The sequence below is a fragment of the Mustelus asterias genome, chromosome 20 (assembly GCF_964213995.1).
Source record: "Mustelus asterias chromosome 20, sMusAst1.hap1.1, whole genome shotgun sequence".
NCBI classification, from domain to species: Eukaryota; Metazoa; Chordata; class Chondrichthyes; order Carcharhiniformes; family Triakidae; genus Mustelus; species Mustelus asterias.
In genome coordinates this window covers 322,965-341,510 of record NC_135820.1, presented here as the reverse complement: position 1 = coordinate 341,510, position 18,546 = coordinate 322,965, and the positions used below count along the sequence as shown (strand labels likewise).

Sequence of the window (18,546 nt, the reverse complement as noted above, 5' to 3'; positions counted from 1 at the left end):
TGTAACCTCCTCCAGCCCCGACATCCCTCCCTATCTCTTTAACCTCCTCCAGCCCCTACACCCCTCCCTATCTCTGTAACCTCCTCCAGCCCCGACACCCCTCCCTATCTCTGTAACCACCTCCAGCCCCTACACCCCTCCCTATCTCGGTAACCTCCTCCAGCCCCTACACCCCTCTCTACCTCTGTAACCACTTACAGCCCCTACACGCCTTCCTATCTCTGTAACCTCCTCCAGCCCCCACACCCCTCCCTATCTCTGTAACCACTTCCAGCCCCTGCACCCCTTCCTATCCCTGTCACCTCCTCCAGCCCCTACACTTCTCCCTATCTCTGTAACCTCCTCCTGCCCCTATACCCCTCCCTATCTCTGTAACCTTCTACAGCCCCGACATCCCACCCGATCTCTGCAACCTCATCCAGCCCCTACACCCCTCCCTATCTCTGCAACCTCCTCCGGCCCCTACAACGCTCCCTATCTCTGTAACCTCCTCCAGCCCCTACACCCCTCCCTATCTCTGTAACCTCCTCCAGCCCCTAAACCCCTCCCTATTTCTGTAACCTCCTCCAGCCCCTACACCCCTCCCTATTGCTGTAACTTCCTCCAGCCCGGACACCCCTCCCTATCTCTGTAAACCCCTCCAGCCCCGACACCCCTCCCTATCTCTGTAACCTCCTCCAGCTCCTACAACCCTCCCTATTTCTGTAACCTCCTCCAGCCCCTACACCCCTCCCTATCTCCGTAACCTCCTCCAGCCCCTACACCCCTCCCTACCTCTGTAACCTCCTCCAGCCCCTACACCCCTCCCTATCTCTGTAACCTTCTCCAGCCCCGACACCCCTCCAGCCCCTACACCTCTCCCTATCTCTGTAACCTCCTCCAGCCCCTACACCCCTCCCTATCTCTGTAACCTCCTCCAGCCCCGACACCCCTCCCTATCTCTGTAACCACCTCCAGCCCCTACACCCCTCCCTATCTCTGTAACCTCCTCCAGCCCCGACACCCCTCCCTATCTCTGTAACCTTCTCCAGCCCCGACACCCCTCCCTATCTCTGTAACCCCCTCCAGCCCCTCCCTATCTCTGTAACCTCCTCCAGCCCCTACACCCCTCCCTATCTCTGTAACCTCCTCCAGCCCCGACACCCCTCCATATCTTTGTAACCACCTCCAGCCCCTACACCCCTCCCTATCTCTGTAACCTTCTCCAGCCCCTACATCCCTCCCTATCTCTGCAACCTCCTCCAGCCCCTACACCCCTCCCTATCTCTGCAACCTCCTCCAGCCCCTACAACCCTCCCTATTTCTGTGACCTCCTCCAGCCCCGACACCCCGTCCCTATCTCTGTAACCTCCTCCAGCCCCTACACCCCTCCCTATCTCTGTAACCTCCTCCAGCCCCTACACCCCTCCCTATCTCTGTAACCTCCTCCAGCCCCTGTCTTTACTATCTCTTTCTTTGTCTCGATGTGAAATTCTGTTTGTGAATCGCTCCCGAGAAGAGCCTTTGTGTTTTTAACCATTTTAAACCTGTTCTATGGCAGAACCCTGCGGAACATTAACATACAGAGGGATCCGGGCGTGCAGGTTCACAGTTCCCTAAAAATGGCAATACAGGTGGCCAGGGTGATTAAGGCGGCATATGGCATGCTTGCCTTCATCAGCCGGAGCATTGAGTACAGGAGTTGGGAAATCATGTTGCAGCTTTATAAAACCTTGGTTAGGCTGCATTTGGAGCATTGTGTGCAGTTCTGGTCACCACACTATCAGAAGGACATGGAAGCTTTGGAGAAAGTGCAAAGAAGGTTCACCAGGATGTTGCCTGGTCTCGAGGGTGTTGGCTATGAGGAGAGGTTGAATAAACTAGGATTGTTTTCACTGGAAAGACGGAGGCCGAGGGGAAACCTGATAGAGGTCTACAAAAGTATGAGAGCATTGACAGGGTGGATACCCTGGGCTTTCTCCCCAGGGTGGAAGTGGCAATTACACAGGGGGCACAGGTTCCAGGTGAGAGGGGGGAAGTTTCAGGGAGATGTGGGGGGGGGAGTTTTTCACACAGAGAGTGGTGGGTGCCTGGAACACACTGCCAGAGGAGGTGGTGGAAGCAGGAACATTAGCAACATTTAAGAGGCATCTGGATGGGTTTGTGAATACGGAGGGAATAGAGGGATACGGACTGGGTAAGGACAGAAGGTTTTAGTTAGTTTAGTTGGGGCATCATGATCAGCACGGGCTTGGAGGGCCGAAGGGCCTGTTCTTGTACTTTGTTCTTTAGTTGGTCAGACCCAAACGGTCTGTCTTGTGAGGTGTCGTGAAGCACAAATAGGTCAGGACAAGGGGGGAACAGTTAATAGAAACATTCACACCATCTTTATTCTCAAACAATCTGTAACTCACTCTGTCAACCAACCCAACAGTAAACCTTTCAAACACAACGTTGCAACTGGAGAGATAAAGAAAGAGAGTGAGAGCGAGGGAAGTGGAATGGCGGAGGGAGGGAAGGGGAGGGAATGGCAGAGGGAGAGAAGGGGAGGGAATGGCAGAGGGAGGGAAGGGGAGGGAATGGCAGAGGGAGGGAAGGGGAGGGAATGGCAGCAGGAGGGAAGGGGAGGGAATGGCAGCAGGAGGGAAGGGGAGGGAATGGCAGCAGGAGGGGAGGGAATGGCAGCAGGAGGGAAGGGGAGGGAATGGCAGCAGGAGGGGAGGGAATGGCAGCAGGAGGGAAGGGGAGGGAATGGCAGATGGAGGGAAGGGGAGGGAATGGCAGCAGGAGGGAAGGGGAGGGAATGGCAGCAGGAGGGAAGGGGAGGGAATGGCAGCAGGAGGGAAGGGGAGGGAATGGCAGATGGAGGGAAGGGGAGGGAATGGCAGCAGGAGGGAAGGGGAGGGAATGGCAGCAGGAGGGAAGGGGAGGGAATGGCAGCAGGAGGGAAGGGGAGGGAATGGCAGCAGGAGGGAAGGGGAGGGAATGGCAGCAGGAGGGAAGGGGAGGGAATGGCAGCAGGAGGGAAGGGGAGGGAATGGCAGCAGGAGGGAAGGGGAGGGAATGGCAGCAGGAGGGAAGGGGAGGGAATGGCAGATGGAGGGAAGGGGAGGAAATGGCAGATGGAGGGAAGGGGAGGGAATGACAGAATGAGGGAAGGGGAGAGGGAGGGAAGACAGGGAACAAGTGGAACCAAGAGTGGAAAAACAAAATGGGAGAAGGAGGCAGCGGTTCCAGTGAGATCGAAAATCCGTCACCATGTCGCTGCCGACTCGCAGTTTCCAATCGAGGGGACGAGTCTCTCCGACTGTTCACCTGCTTCTCGGACGGGTGCGTCAGCGAGGAGGAGAAGACCCCGTCGCTGCTGCGGGCCGTTTTGCTGCTGTGATCGGGACCCTCTGGCTCAGCCACTCCATCTTAGTTCAGGCACAGCACTGGAGGGAGGGAAGGTTCAGGGAGGGGGGATCAATTCAAGAACGGGACATCAGGCATCATCCTGCAGAGGAAACCTGCTCGGCACCGCGATGGGAAGGCAGAGAGAGGAAGAAGTCTCGCAACACCAGGTTAAAGTCCAACAGGTTTATTTGGTAGCACAAGCTTTCAGAGCTTCATCAGGTGAGTGGGAGTTGTGTTCACATACAGGGCATATAAAGACACAAACTCAATTTATCTGACGAAGGAGCAGTGCTCTGAAAGCTTGTGGCTTGTGCTACCAAATAAACCTGTTGGACTTTAACCTGGTGTTGTGAGACTTCTTACTGTGCTTACCCCAGTCCAACGCCAGCATCTCCACATCAAGGCAGAGAGACCCAGACTATTCAGCCCATCGAGTCCATGGTTATCTCCATGGCCCTCTCGGACATCCCCACATTTAACTCGATCAGTTTAGCACTGAATTCCTTTCTCCCTCTTTGTTATCCAGATTTCCCCATTAAGCGTCTCTGTGCTATTTACCCCATGCACCCACGATGGTCCCTCCCGTACCACCCCAATGTTCCAGCCATGCCCATTCACCCACTGTACACGGTACAGAACCAGTGAAGCCTATGGTGACATTAGGATGTATTTAAAAAACTTTATAAAAATCATTCATTGATAACTTACAGATAGTATCGATATATATAAAAATGTCATTTTTAGTAAAGGTCAATAAATGTGTAGTCATTAAGACTTGTTCAAGTATCAACAGCTGAAACTGCAAGCACTTGAACTCTTTTAACCTTGTGTAAATCAACACTGTGAAATTGACAAGAGATCAGGGAGCTGGAGCTGTCAATCAAGCAATGTTTTCCCTGGGGTTCTGGTGCGTCAGTAGTCTAATGGATTTCTGGCTCTCAGCCAAACACACGTGATGAGGCTTGGCTGGGAGTACAGACATCCATTAGAGTCCATTTCTCCCTCATGTGTTTCTCCAGCTTCCCTCTTATATATCGATAATATTTACCTCAACTACTCCCTGTGGGAGAAGGTTCTATGTTCTCCCCACTCTCTGGGTGAAGAAGTTTCTCCTGAATTCCCCATTGGATTTATTAATGACTGTCACACATTGCGGACTCCGAGTTCTGGTCTCCCTCCCCGCACCCCCCGACAAGTGGAAACATCCTCTATATATTGACCCGATCAAAACCCTTCTATAATCCTGAAGACTTCAATCAGATTGGAACACTGCCATTCTGCTGGTAGCGTCTTTCTAACTCTTTCCATAACCCTGCTCTTTGTTCAGTTTTCAGTTTCCGAAGATGATGGGTGTCAGCTTCTTGATGGGACTGGGAGGAAGGGGGTGTGTGGGGGGGGGGGGGGGGAAATACAGTCATACAGGAGTTGCTCATACATAAACTGAGTGGCCCAATGTGATATGTAGGTGAGGAGAGAGGGAGAAACGGGTGACAGCAGGAGCGTTTGACCATGAGCACAGGGCTGGGACTGGGCCAAGTCTCAAAGAACGTGGACATGCACTCTCAGGCAGGGAAGGTGAAAGGACAACAAACCAGAGCCGAATCCTTCCCCACTCACCCAGAGTGCGGTACACCCCCATACCCTCCTCCCCGGGACCACCACTGATTACCCCTCCCTATAGCCTCCACCCCAAGGCACAACCCACTGATTCCCCCCCGCCACCCCACCCCGCGCTGTCTCCAGCGCCTGTCCCAATGTCAGGGAAATGTTCTCCCCTGGCCGATAACTCACCGATCAAAGCTTCCTGGGCAAAGTACTTGACGTCAATGTCCTGATCACGGCTCAGTCTGTCCAGCACGGGCTTCACCTCGTTATGTAAGGGGCTGAAAGACAACAGAGAGGGAGAAACTATTAACCCGGCAGAAAGGCAGGAAAACAGCAGACACTCGGACATTGCTCGCTGTCATAACCTGTGTGCCCTTCAACTGACTGCTTCCTGAATCTTGTGAGATCGCCCACAGGGCCGAAATCAAATGTCTTTAAACATCAGCAAGTTCCTGTCCGATTGCACTCGAAATGCTAACTCTGTTACTCTCTCTCTCTCTCTCCACTCACACACGGCCAGACCTGCTGAGTTCTCCCAGCACTTTCTGTTTGATTTGAGGATTCCCGCATTTGTGATGAGTTACCATTGAACACATTCCCATTTCTCCAGTGCCCCTCCCCACCTCAAGACATCCCAAAGCCTGAGACAGCCAAGGGCTTGCTTCAGTCTCGTCACCAGTAATGCAGGGAATGCAGCAGCCAACTGGTGCACAGCAAGATCCCACACACAGCCATGTGATAATGGCCTGGTTCAGGTTGTTTTTACTGCTGTTGGGAACTGAACGTGGATCGGGTTTAATATTTCATCAACAGACAGCACATCTGACAGTGCGGCACTCCCTCAGTACTGACCCTCTGACAGTGCGGCACTCCCTCAGCACTGACCCTCTGACAGTGCGGCACTCCCTCAGCACTGACCCTCTGACAGTGCGGCACTCCCTCAGTACTGACCCTCTGACAGTGCGGCACTCCCTCAGCACTGACCCTCTGACAGTGCGGCACTCCCTCAGTACTGACCCTCTGACAGTGCGGCACTCCCTCAGCACTGACCCTCTGACAGTGCGGCACTCCCTCAGTACTGACCCTCTGACAGTGCGGCACCCCCTCAGTACTGACCCTCTGACAGTGCGGCACCCCCTCAGCACTGACCCTCTGACAGTGCGGCACTCCCTCAGTACTGACCCTCTGACAGTGCAGCACTCCCTCAGTACTGACCCTCTGACAGTGCGGCACCCCCTCAGCACTGACCCTCTGACAGTGCGGCACTCCCTCAGTACTGACCCTCTGACAGTGCGGCACTCCCTCAGCACTGACCCTCTGACAGTGCGGCACTCCCTCAGTACTGACCCTCTGACAGTGCGGCACTCCCTCAGCACTGACCCTCTGACAGTGCGGCACTCCCTCAGTACTGACCCTCTGACAGTGCGGCACTCCCTCAGTACTGACCCTCTGACAGTGCGGCACTCCCTCAGTACTGACACTCTGACAGTGCAGCACTCCCTCAGCACTGACCCTCTGACAGTGCGGCACTCCCTCAGTACTGACCCTCTGGCAGTGCGGCACTCCCTCAGTACTGACCCTCTGACAGTGCGGCACTCCCTCAGTACTGACCCTCTGACAGTGCGGCACCCCCTCAGTACTGACCCTCTGACAGTGCGGCACTCCCTCAGTACTGATCCTCTGACAGTGCGGCACTCCCTCAGAACTGACCCTCTGACAGTGCAGCACTCCCTCAGCACTGACCCTCTGACAGTGCGGCACTCCCTCAGTACTGACCCTCTGACAGTGCGGCACTCCCTCAGTACTGACCCTCTGACAGTGCGGCACTCCCTCAGCACTGACCCTCTGACAGTGCGGCACTCCCTCAGTACTGACCCTCTGACAGTGCGGCACTCCCTCAGTACTGACCCTCTGACAGTGCGGCACTCCCTCAGCACTGACCCTCTGACAGTGCGGCACTCCCTCAGTACTGACCCTCTGACAGTGCAGCACTCCCTCAGTACTGACCCTCTGACAGTGCAGCACTCCCTCAGCACTGACCCTCTGACAGTGCGGCACTCCCTCAGCACTGACCCTCTGACAGTGCGGCACTCCCTCAGCACTGACCCTCTGACAGTGCAGCACCCCCTCAGTACTGACCCTCTGACAGTGCGGCACTCCCTCAGCACTGACCCTCTGACAGTGCGGCACTCCCTCAGCACTGACCCTCTGACAGTGCGGCACTCCCTCAGCACTGACCCTCTGACAGTGCAGCACCCCCTCAGTACTGACCCTCTGACAGTGCGGCACCCCCTCAGTACTGATTCTCTGACAGTGCGGCACTCCCTCAGTACTGATCCTCTGACAGTGCGGCACTCCCTCAGTACTGATTCTCTGACAGTGCGGCACTCCCTCAGCACTGACCCTCTGACAGTGCGGCACTCCCTCAGTACTGACCCTCTGACAGTGCGGCACTCCCTCAGCACTGACCCTCTGACAGTGCGGCACTCCCTCAGCACTGACCCTCTGACAGTGCGGCACTCCCTCAGTACTGACCCTCTGACAGTGCGTCACTCCCTCAGCACTGACCCTCTGACAGTGCGGCACTCCCTCAGTACTGACCCTCTGACAGTGCAGCACTCCCTCAGTACTGACCCTCTGACAGTGCGTCACTCCCCCAGTACTGACCCTCTGACAGTGCGGCACTCCCTCAGTACTGACCCTCTGACAGTGCGGCACTCCCTCAGCACTGACCCTCTGACAGTGCGGCACTCCCTCAGTACTGACCCTCTGACAGTGCAGCACTCCCTCAGCACTGACCCTCTGACAGTGCGGCACCCCCTCAGCACTGACCCTCTGACAGTGCGGCACTCCCTCAGTACTGACCCTCTGACAGTGCGGCACTCCCTCAGTACTGATTCTCTGACAGTGCGGCACTCCCTCAGTACTGATCCTCTGACAGTGCGGCACCCCCTCAGTACTGATTCTCTGACAGTGCGGCACTCCCTCAGCACTGACCCTCTGACAGTGCAGCACTCCCTCAGCACTGACCCTCTGACAGTGCGGCACTCCCTCAGTACTGACCCTCTGACAGTGCGGTACTCCCTCAGCACTGACCCTCTGACAGTGCGGCACTCCCTCAGTACTGACCCTCTGACAGTGTGGCACTCCCTCAGTCCTGATCCTCTGACAGTGCGGCACTCCCTCAGCACTGATCCTCTGACAGTGCGGCACTCCCTCAGCACTGACCCTCTGACAGTGCGGCACTCCCTCAGTACTGACCCTCTGACAGTGCGGCACTCCCTCAGCACTGACCCTCTGACAGTGCGGCACTCCCTCAGTACTGACCCTCTGACAGTGCGGCACTCCCTCAGAACTGACCCTCTGACAGTGCAGCACTCCCTCAGCACTGACCCTCTGACAGTGCGGCACTCCCTCAGTACTGACCCTCTGACAGTGCGGCACTCCCTCAGTACTGACCCTCTGACAGTGCGGCACTCCCTCAGCACTGACCCTCTGACAGTGCGGCACTCCCTCAGTACTGACCCTCTGACAGTGCGGCACTCCCTCAGTACTGACCCTCTGACAGTGCGGCACTCCCTCAGCACTGACCCTCTGACAGTGCGGCACTCCCTCAGTACTGACCCTCTGACAGTGCAGCACTCCCTCAGTACTGACCCTCTGACAGTGCAGCACTCCCTCAGCACTGACCCTCTGACAGTGCGGCACTCCCTCAGCACTGACCCTCTGACAGTGCGGCACTCCCTCAGCACTGACCCTCTGACAGTGCAGCACCCCCTCAGTACTGACCCTCTGACAGTGCGGCACTCCCTCAGCACTGACCCTCTGACAGTGCGGCACTCCCTCAGCACTGACCCTCTGACAGTGCGGCACTCCCTCAGCACTGACCCTCTGACAGTGCAGCACCCCCTCAGTACTGACCCTCTGACAGTGCGGCACCCCCTCAGTACTGATTCTCTGACAGTGCGGCACTCCCTCAGTACTGATCCTCTGACAGTGCGGCACTCCCTCAGTACTGATTCTCTGACAGTGCGGCACTCCCTCAGCACTGACCCTCTGACAGTGCGGCACTCCCTCAGTACTGACCCTCTGACAGTGCGGCACTCCCTCAGCACTGACCCTCTGACAGTGCGGCACTCCCTCAGCACTGACCCTCTGACAGTGCGGCACTCCCTCAGTACTGACCCTCTGACAGTGCGTCACTCCCTCAGCACTGACCCTCTGACAGTGCGGCACTCCCTCAGTACTGACCCTCTGACAGTGCAGCACTCCCTCAGTACTGACCCTCTGACAGTGCGTCACTCCCCCAGTACTGACCCTCTGACAGTGCGGCACTCCCTCAGTACTGACCCTCTGACAGTGCGGCACTCCCTCAGCACTGACCCTCTGACAGTGCGGCACTCCCTCAGTACTGACCCTCTGACAGTGCAGCACTCCCTCAGCACTGACCCTCTGACAGTGCGGCACCCCCTCAGCACTGACCCTCTGACAGTGCGGCACTCCCTCAGTACTGACCCTCTGACAGTGCGGCACTCCCTCAGTACTGATTCTCTGACAGTGCGGCACTCCCTCAGTACTGATCCTCTGACAGTGCGGCACCCCCTCAGTACTGATTCTCTGACAGTGCGGCACTCCCTCAGCACTGACCCTCTGACAGTGCAGCACTCCCTCAGCACTGACCCTCTGACAGTGCGGCACTCCCTCAGTACTGACCCTCTGACAGTGCGGTACTCCCTCAGCACTGACCCTCTGACAGTGCGGCACTCCCTCAGTACTGACCCTCTGACAGTGTGGCACTCCCTCAGTCCTGATCCTCTGACAGTGCGGCACTCCCTCAGCACTGATCCTCTGACAGTGCGGCACTCCCTCAGCACTGACCCTCTGACAGTGCGGCACTCCCTCAGTACTGACCCTCTGACAGTGCGGCACTCCCTCAGCACTGACCCTCTGACAGTGCGGCACTCCCTCAGCACTGACCCTCTGACAGTGCGGCACTCCCTCAGTACTGACCCTCTGACAGTGCGTCACTCCCTCAGCACTGACCCTCTGACAGTGCGGCACCCCCTCAGTACTGATTCTCTGACAGTGCGGCACTCCCTCAGTACTGATCCTCTGACAGTGCGGCACCCCCTCAGTACTGATTCTCTGACAGTGCGGCACTCCCTCAGTACTGATCCTCTGACAGTGCGGCACTCCCTCAGTACTGATTCTCTGACAGTGCGGCACTCCCTCAGCACTGACCCTCTGACAGTGCGGCACTCCCTCAGTACTGACCCTCTGACAGTGCGGCACTCCCTCAGCACTGACCCTCTGACAGTGCGGCACTCCCTCAGCACTGACCCTCTGACAGTGCGGCACTCCCTCAGTACTGACCCTCTGACAGTGCGTCACTCCCTCAGCACTGACCCTCTGACAGTGCGGCACTCCCTCAGTACTGACCCTCTGACAGTGCAGCACTCCCTCAGTACTGACCCTCTGACAGTGCGTCACTCCCCCAGTACTGACCCTCTGACAGTGCGGCACTCCCTCAGTACTGACCCTCTGACAGTGCGGCACTCCCTCAGCACTGACCCTCTGACAGTGCGGCACACCCTCAGCACTGACCCTCTGACAGTGCGGCACTCCCTCAGTACTGACCCTCTGACAGTGCAGCACTCCCTCAGCACTGACCCTCTGACAGTGCGGCACCCCCTCAGCACTGACCCTCTGACAGTGCGGCACTCCCTCAGTACTGACCCTCTGACAGTGCGGCACTCCCTCAGTACTGATTCTCTGACAGTGCGGCACTCCCTCAGTACTGATCCTCTGACAGTGCGGCACCCCCTCAGTACTGATTCTCTGACAGTGCGGCACTCCCTCAGCACTGACCCTCTGACAGTGCAGCACTCCCTCAGCACTGACCCTCTGACAGTGCGGCACTCCCTCAGTACTGACCCTCTGACAGTGCGGTACTCCCTCAGCACTGACCCTCTGACAGTGCGGCACTCCCTCAGTACTGACCCTCTGACAGTGTGGCACTCCCTCAGTACTGATCCTCTGACAGTGCGGCACTCCCTCAGCACTGATCCTCTGACAGTGCGGCACTCCCTCAGCACTGACCCTCTGACAGTGCGGCACTCCCTCAGTACTGACCCTCTGACAGTGCGGCACTCCCTCAGCACTGACCCTCTGACAGTGCGGCACTCCCTCAGCACTGACCCTCTGACAGTGCGGCACTCCCTCAGTACTGACCCTCTGACAGTGCGTCACTCCCTCAGCACTGACCCTCTGACAGTGCGGCACTCCCTCAGTACTGACCCTCTGACAGTGCGGCACTCCCTCAGCACTGACCCTCTGACAGTGCGGCACTCCCTCAGCACTGACCCTCTGACAGTGCGGCACTCCCTCAGCACTGACCCTCTGACAGTGTGGCACTCCCTCAGCACTGACCCTCTGACAGTGCGGCACTCCCTCAGTACTGACCCTCTGACAGTGCGGCACTCCCTCAGTACTGACCCTCTGACAGTGCGGCACTCCCTCAGCACTGACCCTCTGACAGTGCGGCACTCCCTCAGAACTGACCCTCTGACAGTGCGGCACTCCCTCAGTACTGACTCTCTGATAGTGCAGCACTCCCTCAGCACTGACCCTCTGACAGTGCGGCACTCCCTCAGCACTGACCCTCTGACAGTGCGGCACTCCCTCAGCACTGACCCTCTGACAGTGCGGCACTCCCTCAGCACTGACCCTCTGACAGTGCGGCACTCCCTCAGTACTGACCCTCTGACAGTGCGGCACTCCCTCAGTACTGACCCTCTGACAGTGCGGCACTCCCTCAGCACTGACCCTCTGACAGTGCGGCACTCCCTCAGCACTGACCCTCTGACAGTGCGGCACTCCCTCAGCACTGACCCTCTGACAGTGCGGCACTCCCTCAGTACTGACCCTCTGACAGTGCAGTGCGGGGGTGTAATAATAACAGGAAATGCTGGATAATCTCAGCAGGTCTGGCAGCGTTTGTGGGGGTGAAACAACGTTTTGGCCACAGGCCAGTTGTGAGGATTGTGACCCTGCTCTGGATTGTGTGGGCGCAGAGCTGAGGGAACGTGGTGGTGAATCGGAGCCAGTGTGACTGAGGACATGGTGGCAGCAAAGAGTGGGAGCAGCTGGGATTGATGGACTGTGTGAGACCTGAGGCCGGGCGAGGGCAGCACTGCAGTGCTCTCCCTCGGGACGAATGGTGTGCTGCTGGCCTCACTCTGTCCACCCGCGTTCAAATCCCACCACAGCAAAATCCAACTCGGAATTCTCAAACTAATCTCAGCGATGGTGACCGCGACAACTATCGATTGCTGGAAACACCCAGCTGGTTCACCAATGTTGTTTTGGGAGGGAATCTGCCGCCCTTTCCCGGTCTGGCCTGCATCATGGGCCCAAAATGGACAATTGCTTGCGGGCCCCTGCGGGAGAACGGCCCTGGGTGAGGTTCGCTCTGAGGGAGCCGAATGGCCTCCTCCTGTATTGTTCATCATACGAGGATTCTGTGACTGGGAAGGAACATACATAGTTACCGAGCAAAGCGGTAAAGGAGGCAGCTTTCAAACCGCACACCAAACAGGAACGCATTGCCCCTTTAATCAGAGGATGGGGCAGGAGAGGGGGAGGGGGATGGGGCAGGATGGGGGGCAGGGGGATGGGGCAGGGTGATGGGGTAGGGTGATGGAGCAGGGGGATGGGGGAAGGGACGGGGGAGGGGGTGGGGCAAGGCAGGGAGAGGGGGCATGGAGCAGGGGGCAGGGGGAGAGGGAGGGGGCAGGGGGATGGGGCAGGGGGATGGACCAGGGGCAGGGGCAGGAGGAGGGTTCAGGGGGAGGGTTCAGGGGGATGGGGCAGGGTGATGGAGCAGGGGGATGGGGGAAGGGACGGGGGAGGGGGTGGGGCAAGGCAGGGAGAGGGGGCATGGAGCAGGGGGCAGGGGGAGAGGGAGGGGGCAGGGGGATGGGGCAGGGGGATGGACCAGGGGCAGGGGCAGGAGGAGGGTTCAGGGGGAGGGTTCAGGGGGATGGGGCAGGGTGATGGAGCAGGGGGATGGGGGAAGGGACGGGGGAGGGGGTGGGGCAAGGCAGGGAGAGGGGGCATGGAGCAGGGGGAGAGGGCAGAGGGAGGGGGCAGGGGGATGGGGCAGGGGGATGGGGCAGAGGGAGGGGGCAGGGGGATGGGGATGGGGTTGGGGCAGGAGGAGGGTTCAAGGGGATGGGGCAGGGTCTGAGGGTTGGGAAGGGGGCAGAGGAGGGGACAGAGGGGTGGGGCAGGGTGATAGGACAGGGGGGGATGGGGGTTGCTGTGGAGGGGAGGGGGGAAATTGTGTCTGCCGCGGTTCAGAGCTGTCCACTTGCTTGTAATCCATGATGGGCCCGATCCTCTGCAGTGTTTTGGCCACGTTAAATCGCACGTTCGCCACCGGGTCACTCCCCATCCGCAGGATAGTGGGCAGCATGATCTTGGTGGTGATATCCTTTCCGCACACATCGTACAGAGCCTGGGGGGAGGGGGAGGGGGGGACGACAAGGGGACGGGGGTGGGGGAGTGAGAGGAGATTTAGAGACACACTCAGAAAAGAGACGCCTCGCTTGTTCAAGATGTCCCTGAAGCGGCGGCAGAAACGTGGCGGTTAATCTGCACACAGCAAGATCCCACAAACAGCAGCGGATTCCACGATCCAGTTGATATGTTTCTGCGGGTGCCAGCACCCGATCGCAGCACCTCTCTACTGAACATACACCCAAGTACTAGAGGAACAGGAGGCCATTCAGCCCCTCGATCCTGCTCCACCATTGAGTACGATCACAACTGATCTCATCGCAATCTCAACTCCACTTTCCTGCCCGTTCCCCATCACCCTTCCACCCTGTTACTGACTAAAACTCTGTCTAACTCCTCCTTAAATTTACTCAGTGTCCCAGCAACCACCGCACTCTGGGGCAGTGAATTCCAGACTCACCACCCTTTGAGAAAAATAGCTTCTCCTCAGAGAATCACAGAGTAGAATCATCGAATCCCTACAGAGCAGAAGGAGACCACAATCCCACCCAGGTCCCTATCCCGAGAACCCCACATATTTCCCCGACTAATCCCCCTGATACTCGGGTCAGTTTATCATGGCCAATCCATCGAACCCACACATCTCTGGACTCCCGGAGGAAACCCACGCAGACATGGGCAGAACGTGAAAACTCCACACAGACAGGTAGCTGAGCCGGGAATCAAACTCGGGTCCCCGGCCCTGAGGCAGCAGTGCCAACCACTGCGCCACCGTGCCGCCCCATCTCTGTTGTAAATCTGCCACCCCACAGAATCTTTAACTCCCCAATCGGGGGGTGACGGGGGTGGGGGGGGGGGGGGGGGGCGGTGGGTGAACCCCGGGTTTGGTGAACCCCCTGAAAGACAACATCTCCAATCTCAGGAATCGGTGACAAAATAAATAAAACTGAGAACAAGACCCCAGGTGGATGTGGAAAATGTCACATTTGGAAAGATAGTTGTGCGAAGGGGGACAGTTCTCCCCTCCCTGTGTCCCGGGACCAATCCCTTTGCCAACATCACTGAAGAAAAATAAAATAACCTGTGGCATCGTCACATTGCTGTTTGTGGGATCTTGCTGTGCATACATTGGTTGTCAGGTTTCCCGCATTACAACCGTATTTTAAAATACTACAGAACGTTTTCAGACTTCCTGACCATGTTCACTCTGCAGTGTCTTCTTAGATTAAGAGTGTCAGTCTCAGGAGATAGGACTCTAAGTCATGACATTCTGAATCTGAGACTGGACAGAGAGAGAAAGAGAGAGAGGGGTCAGAGAGAAAGAGACAGACTGAGGGGGACCGAGAGAGGAAGTAAGACAGAGAATGGGAGTGGGTGTGAGAGAGTGTGATGTTAGTGCACCTTTAAGGTTTTTTTTAAATCATGTTCTCTGCAGTTGTAAGCAGACCTTTTCAGTTTTTTTCTCTCATTGTGCCGGGCTGCCTGCTGGAAGTACTTTTATTGCTCCTTCAATGGCTTAAATGGGGTTTTGTTTACTTTTATTCTGGGCCTCGGGTGCTTTCTGGGATCGGTTTTATGACCCTGCATTGTTAGGGGGATTGACTGGTCATAGGTTTGGTTTTTTTCTTCCTAGTGAATTCAGGGTTTCACTTTTAATTTGGTTGCTGGCAGCGGTTTTAGTTTAGAAGGGGGTGGACATCAGATGGAAAGCAGTGTTTCTCTCTCTCCCTGGTATTATTGAGTCTGCTGGCGAGCTGGAAGCAGGTCTCCTGGCCTTCCTGGAGTGGAACCTGCCGTTGGTGGCTGGCTTGCCTCAAGTCTCTCTTCCCCTGGTGTTTTGGGAAGCTGTTCTGATTTCAGAATGTACTGGGTGTTTATCCAGAGGCTGCTCGAAGTTACAAGGCTGGGAAGCCAGGGTTTCAATTCTCCACCCAAAGGACTAAGTTCCAGTATCACGTGAGCGTTTGTATTTGCTGTGTTAAACCTGTGGCAAGGGTTTTGTTTATGAGATTTGTTTGATTGGAACATTTCCTATATTCATTAAGGGTTATCCGATATCGTGGTTATATTTTGTTTGTAATTGGTAAAAGTTATTGCTAATTTTTATACATGCTAACTATACTCGTAAGTCAGCTTTGTTTGATAAAAGCTCCCTAGTGGGTCATTTGAATCATACCTGAAGTGAAACATCTCAAGCTTCTCCAGCCAAATTCAAATTGCAAAACCTATGATCCAGGCAGACCTCGTGAAACACTTTGGAGTCTCTGACCTGAATTATAACAAGAGAGAAAGAAAGGGAGATCGAGAAAGTGAGCGAGAGGCAGGGAGAGAGAGGAAGGATAAGTGAGAAAGCCAGAGAGAGTGAGAGCCAGAGAGATACAGTGTGAGAGAGCAAGAGAGAGAAAGAGACACTCAGAGAGTGAGGGGGACTGAGAGAGACAGAGAGATACAGGGGTGGAGCTTTCCCGTCCACTACAGGAACCATAGCGGGCAGGACGGTCCATGCAAAGGTCATTGACCTCAGGCAGGATTTTCCAGTCTTGGGGCGAAGGCGGCCGGAAACATCCCATCCAGAAAGTGAGACGGAAAGCAAGACAGAGTGAGCGAGACCGGGAGAGAAAGACGGAGAGACAGAGAGAGTGAGACAGGGAGAGAAAGAGTGAGAGACAGAGTGAGCGAGACAGGGAGAGAAAGAGTGAGAGGCAGAGAGAGCGAGACAGGGAGAGAAAGAGTGAGAGACAGAGTGAGCGAGACAGAGAAAGACTGAGAGAGAAAGACTGAGAGTGAGCGAGGCAGGGAGAGAAAGAGTGAGAGGCAGAGAAAGGAAGACTGAGAGGCCGAGGGAAAGAGACGAAGAGACAGAGATAGACATATAGAGAGAGAGACAGAGAGAGGGAGACAGAGTGAGAGTGAGACAGAGAAAAACAGAGAGAGACAGAGAGAAAGGGAGAGAAAAGCAGAGAGCGACAGAGAGAAGGAGAGGGAGAGACAGAGCGGAAGTCAGAGAAAGACAGGGAGAGAAAGACAAAGAGCCAGAATGAGAGAGAAACAGAGAAGGAGACAGAGAGAGAGAGACAGAGGCAGGGAGGGAGAGACAGAGAGAGAGAGACAAAGTCTTCAACCTGCTGAACAATGTTTCCCTCCAGTGGGCACGAGTGGGATGTGAATGTCACAGAGCAATGTAGCATTCAATCAGGCCCTGCCAAAACCAACACTTATTGCCCTTCTTTCTGAACCGCTGCAGTCTGTATGGGTAGGTACACCCACAGTGCTGTTAGTCCCAAAATATTCACGCAGCGAGATGGAAGGAACGGCCGATATATTTCCAAGTCGGGATGGTGAGTGACTCGGAGGGGAACCTCCAGGTGGGGGTGTTCCCAGGTATCTGCTGCCCTTGTCCTTCTAGATGGTGGAGGTGGTGGGTTTGGAAGGTGCTGCCTAAGGAGCCTTGGTGAGTCGCTGCAGTGCATCTTGTAGATGGTACACACGGCTGTCACTGTGCGTCGGGGGTGGAGGGAGTGAGTGTTTGTGGTTAGCGTGTCGATCGAGCGGGGCTGCTTTGTCCTGGGTGGTGTCGAGCTTCCAGAGTGTTGTTGGAGCTGCACCCATCCAGGCAAGTGAAGAGTATTCCATCAAACTCCTCACATCTGTCCTTGTAGATGGTGGGCAGGCTTTGGGGAGTCAGGTGAGTTACTCACCAAGGTATTCCCATGTTGAGATATGCAGCGCAGGATTCCCATGTTGAGTTACTCTCCGCAGGATTCCCATGTTGAGTTACACTCAGTAGGATTCCCATGTTGAGTTACTCTCAGTAGGATTCCCATGTTGAGTTACTCTCCGCAGGATTCCCATGTTGAGTTACTCTCCGCAGGATTCCCATGTTGAGTTACACTCAGTAGGATTCCCATGTTGAGTTACTCTCAGTAGGATTCCCATGTTGAGTTACTCTCCGCAGGATTCCCATGTTGAGTTACTCTCCGCAGGATTCCCATGTTGAGTTACACTCAGTAGGATTCCCATGTTGAGTTACTCTCTGCAGCATTCCCATGTTGAGTTACTCTCCGCAGGATTCCCATGTTGAGTTACTCTCAGTCGGATTCCCATGTTGAGTTACTCTCAGTAGGATTCCCATGTTGAGTTACTCTCCGCAGGATTCCCATGTTGAGTTACACTCAGTCGGATTCCCATGTTGAGTTACACTCAGTAGGATTCCCATGTTGAGTTACTCTCAGTAGGATTCCCATGTTGAGTTACTCTCCGCAGGATTCCCATGTTGAGTTACACTCAGTAGGATTCCCATGTTGAGTTACTCTCAGTAGGATTCCCATGTTGAGTTACTCTCCGCAGGATTCCCATGTTGAGTTACTCTCCGCAGGATTCCCATGTTGAGTTACTCTCAGTAGGATTCCCATGTTGAGTTACTCTCCGCAGGATTCCCATGTTGAGTTACTCTCCGCAGGATTCCCATGTTGAGTTACACTCAGTAGTATTCCCATGTTGAGTTACTCTCAGTAGGATTCCCATGTTGAGTTCCACTCAGTAGGATTCCCATGTTGAGTTACTCTCAGTAGGATTCCCATGTTGAGTTACTCTCCGCAGGATTCCCATGTTGAGTTCCACTCAGTAGGATTCCCATGTTGAGTTACACTCAGTAGGATTCCCATGTTGAGTTACTCTCAGTAGGATTCCCATGTTGAGTTCCACTCAGTAGGATTCCCATGTTGAGTTCCACTCAGTAGGATTCCCATGTTGAGTTACTCTCCACAGGATTCCCATGTTGAGTTACTCTCAGTAGGATTCCCATGTTGAGTTACTCTCCACAGGATTCCCATGTTGAGTTACTCTCAGTAGGATTCCCATGTTGAGTTACTCTCAGTAGGATTCCCATGTTGAGTTACTCTCCACAGGATTCCCATGTTGAGTAACTCTCAGTAGGATTCCCATGTTGAGTTACTCTCCGCAGGATTCCCATGTTGAGTTACTCTCAGTAGGATTCCCATGTTGAGTTACTCTCCGCAGGATTCCCATGTTGAGTTACTCTCAGTA

General features: G+C 55.6%; 1 protein-coding gene across 1 annotated transcript in view; it reads right to left on the bottom strand.

The window, feature by feature from the left end:
- Nucleotides 1-3,382: 3,382 nt before the first annotated feature.
- Nucleotides 3,383-18,546, bottom strand: part of LOC144508703 (uncharacterized) — a 66,700-nt gene continuing 51,536 nt past the window's right edge. The window contains exons 13-14 of the mRNA XM_078237013.1: nt 13,356-13,498; nt 3,383-3,413 (exon numbers count right to left, since the gene is read on the bottom strand). Coding sequence (XP_078093139.1) covers nt 3,383-3,413; nt 13,356-13,498 — 174 coding nt within the window. The remainder of the gene's footprint in view (nt 3,414-13,355; nt 13,499-18,546) is intronic.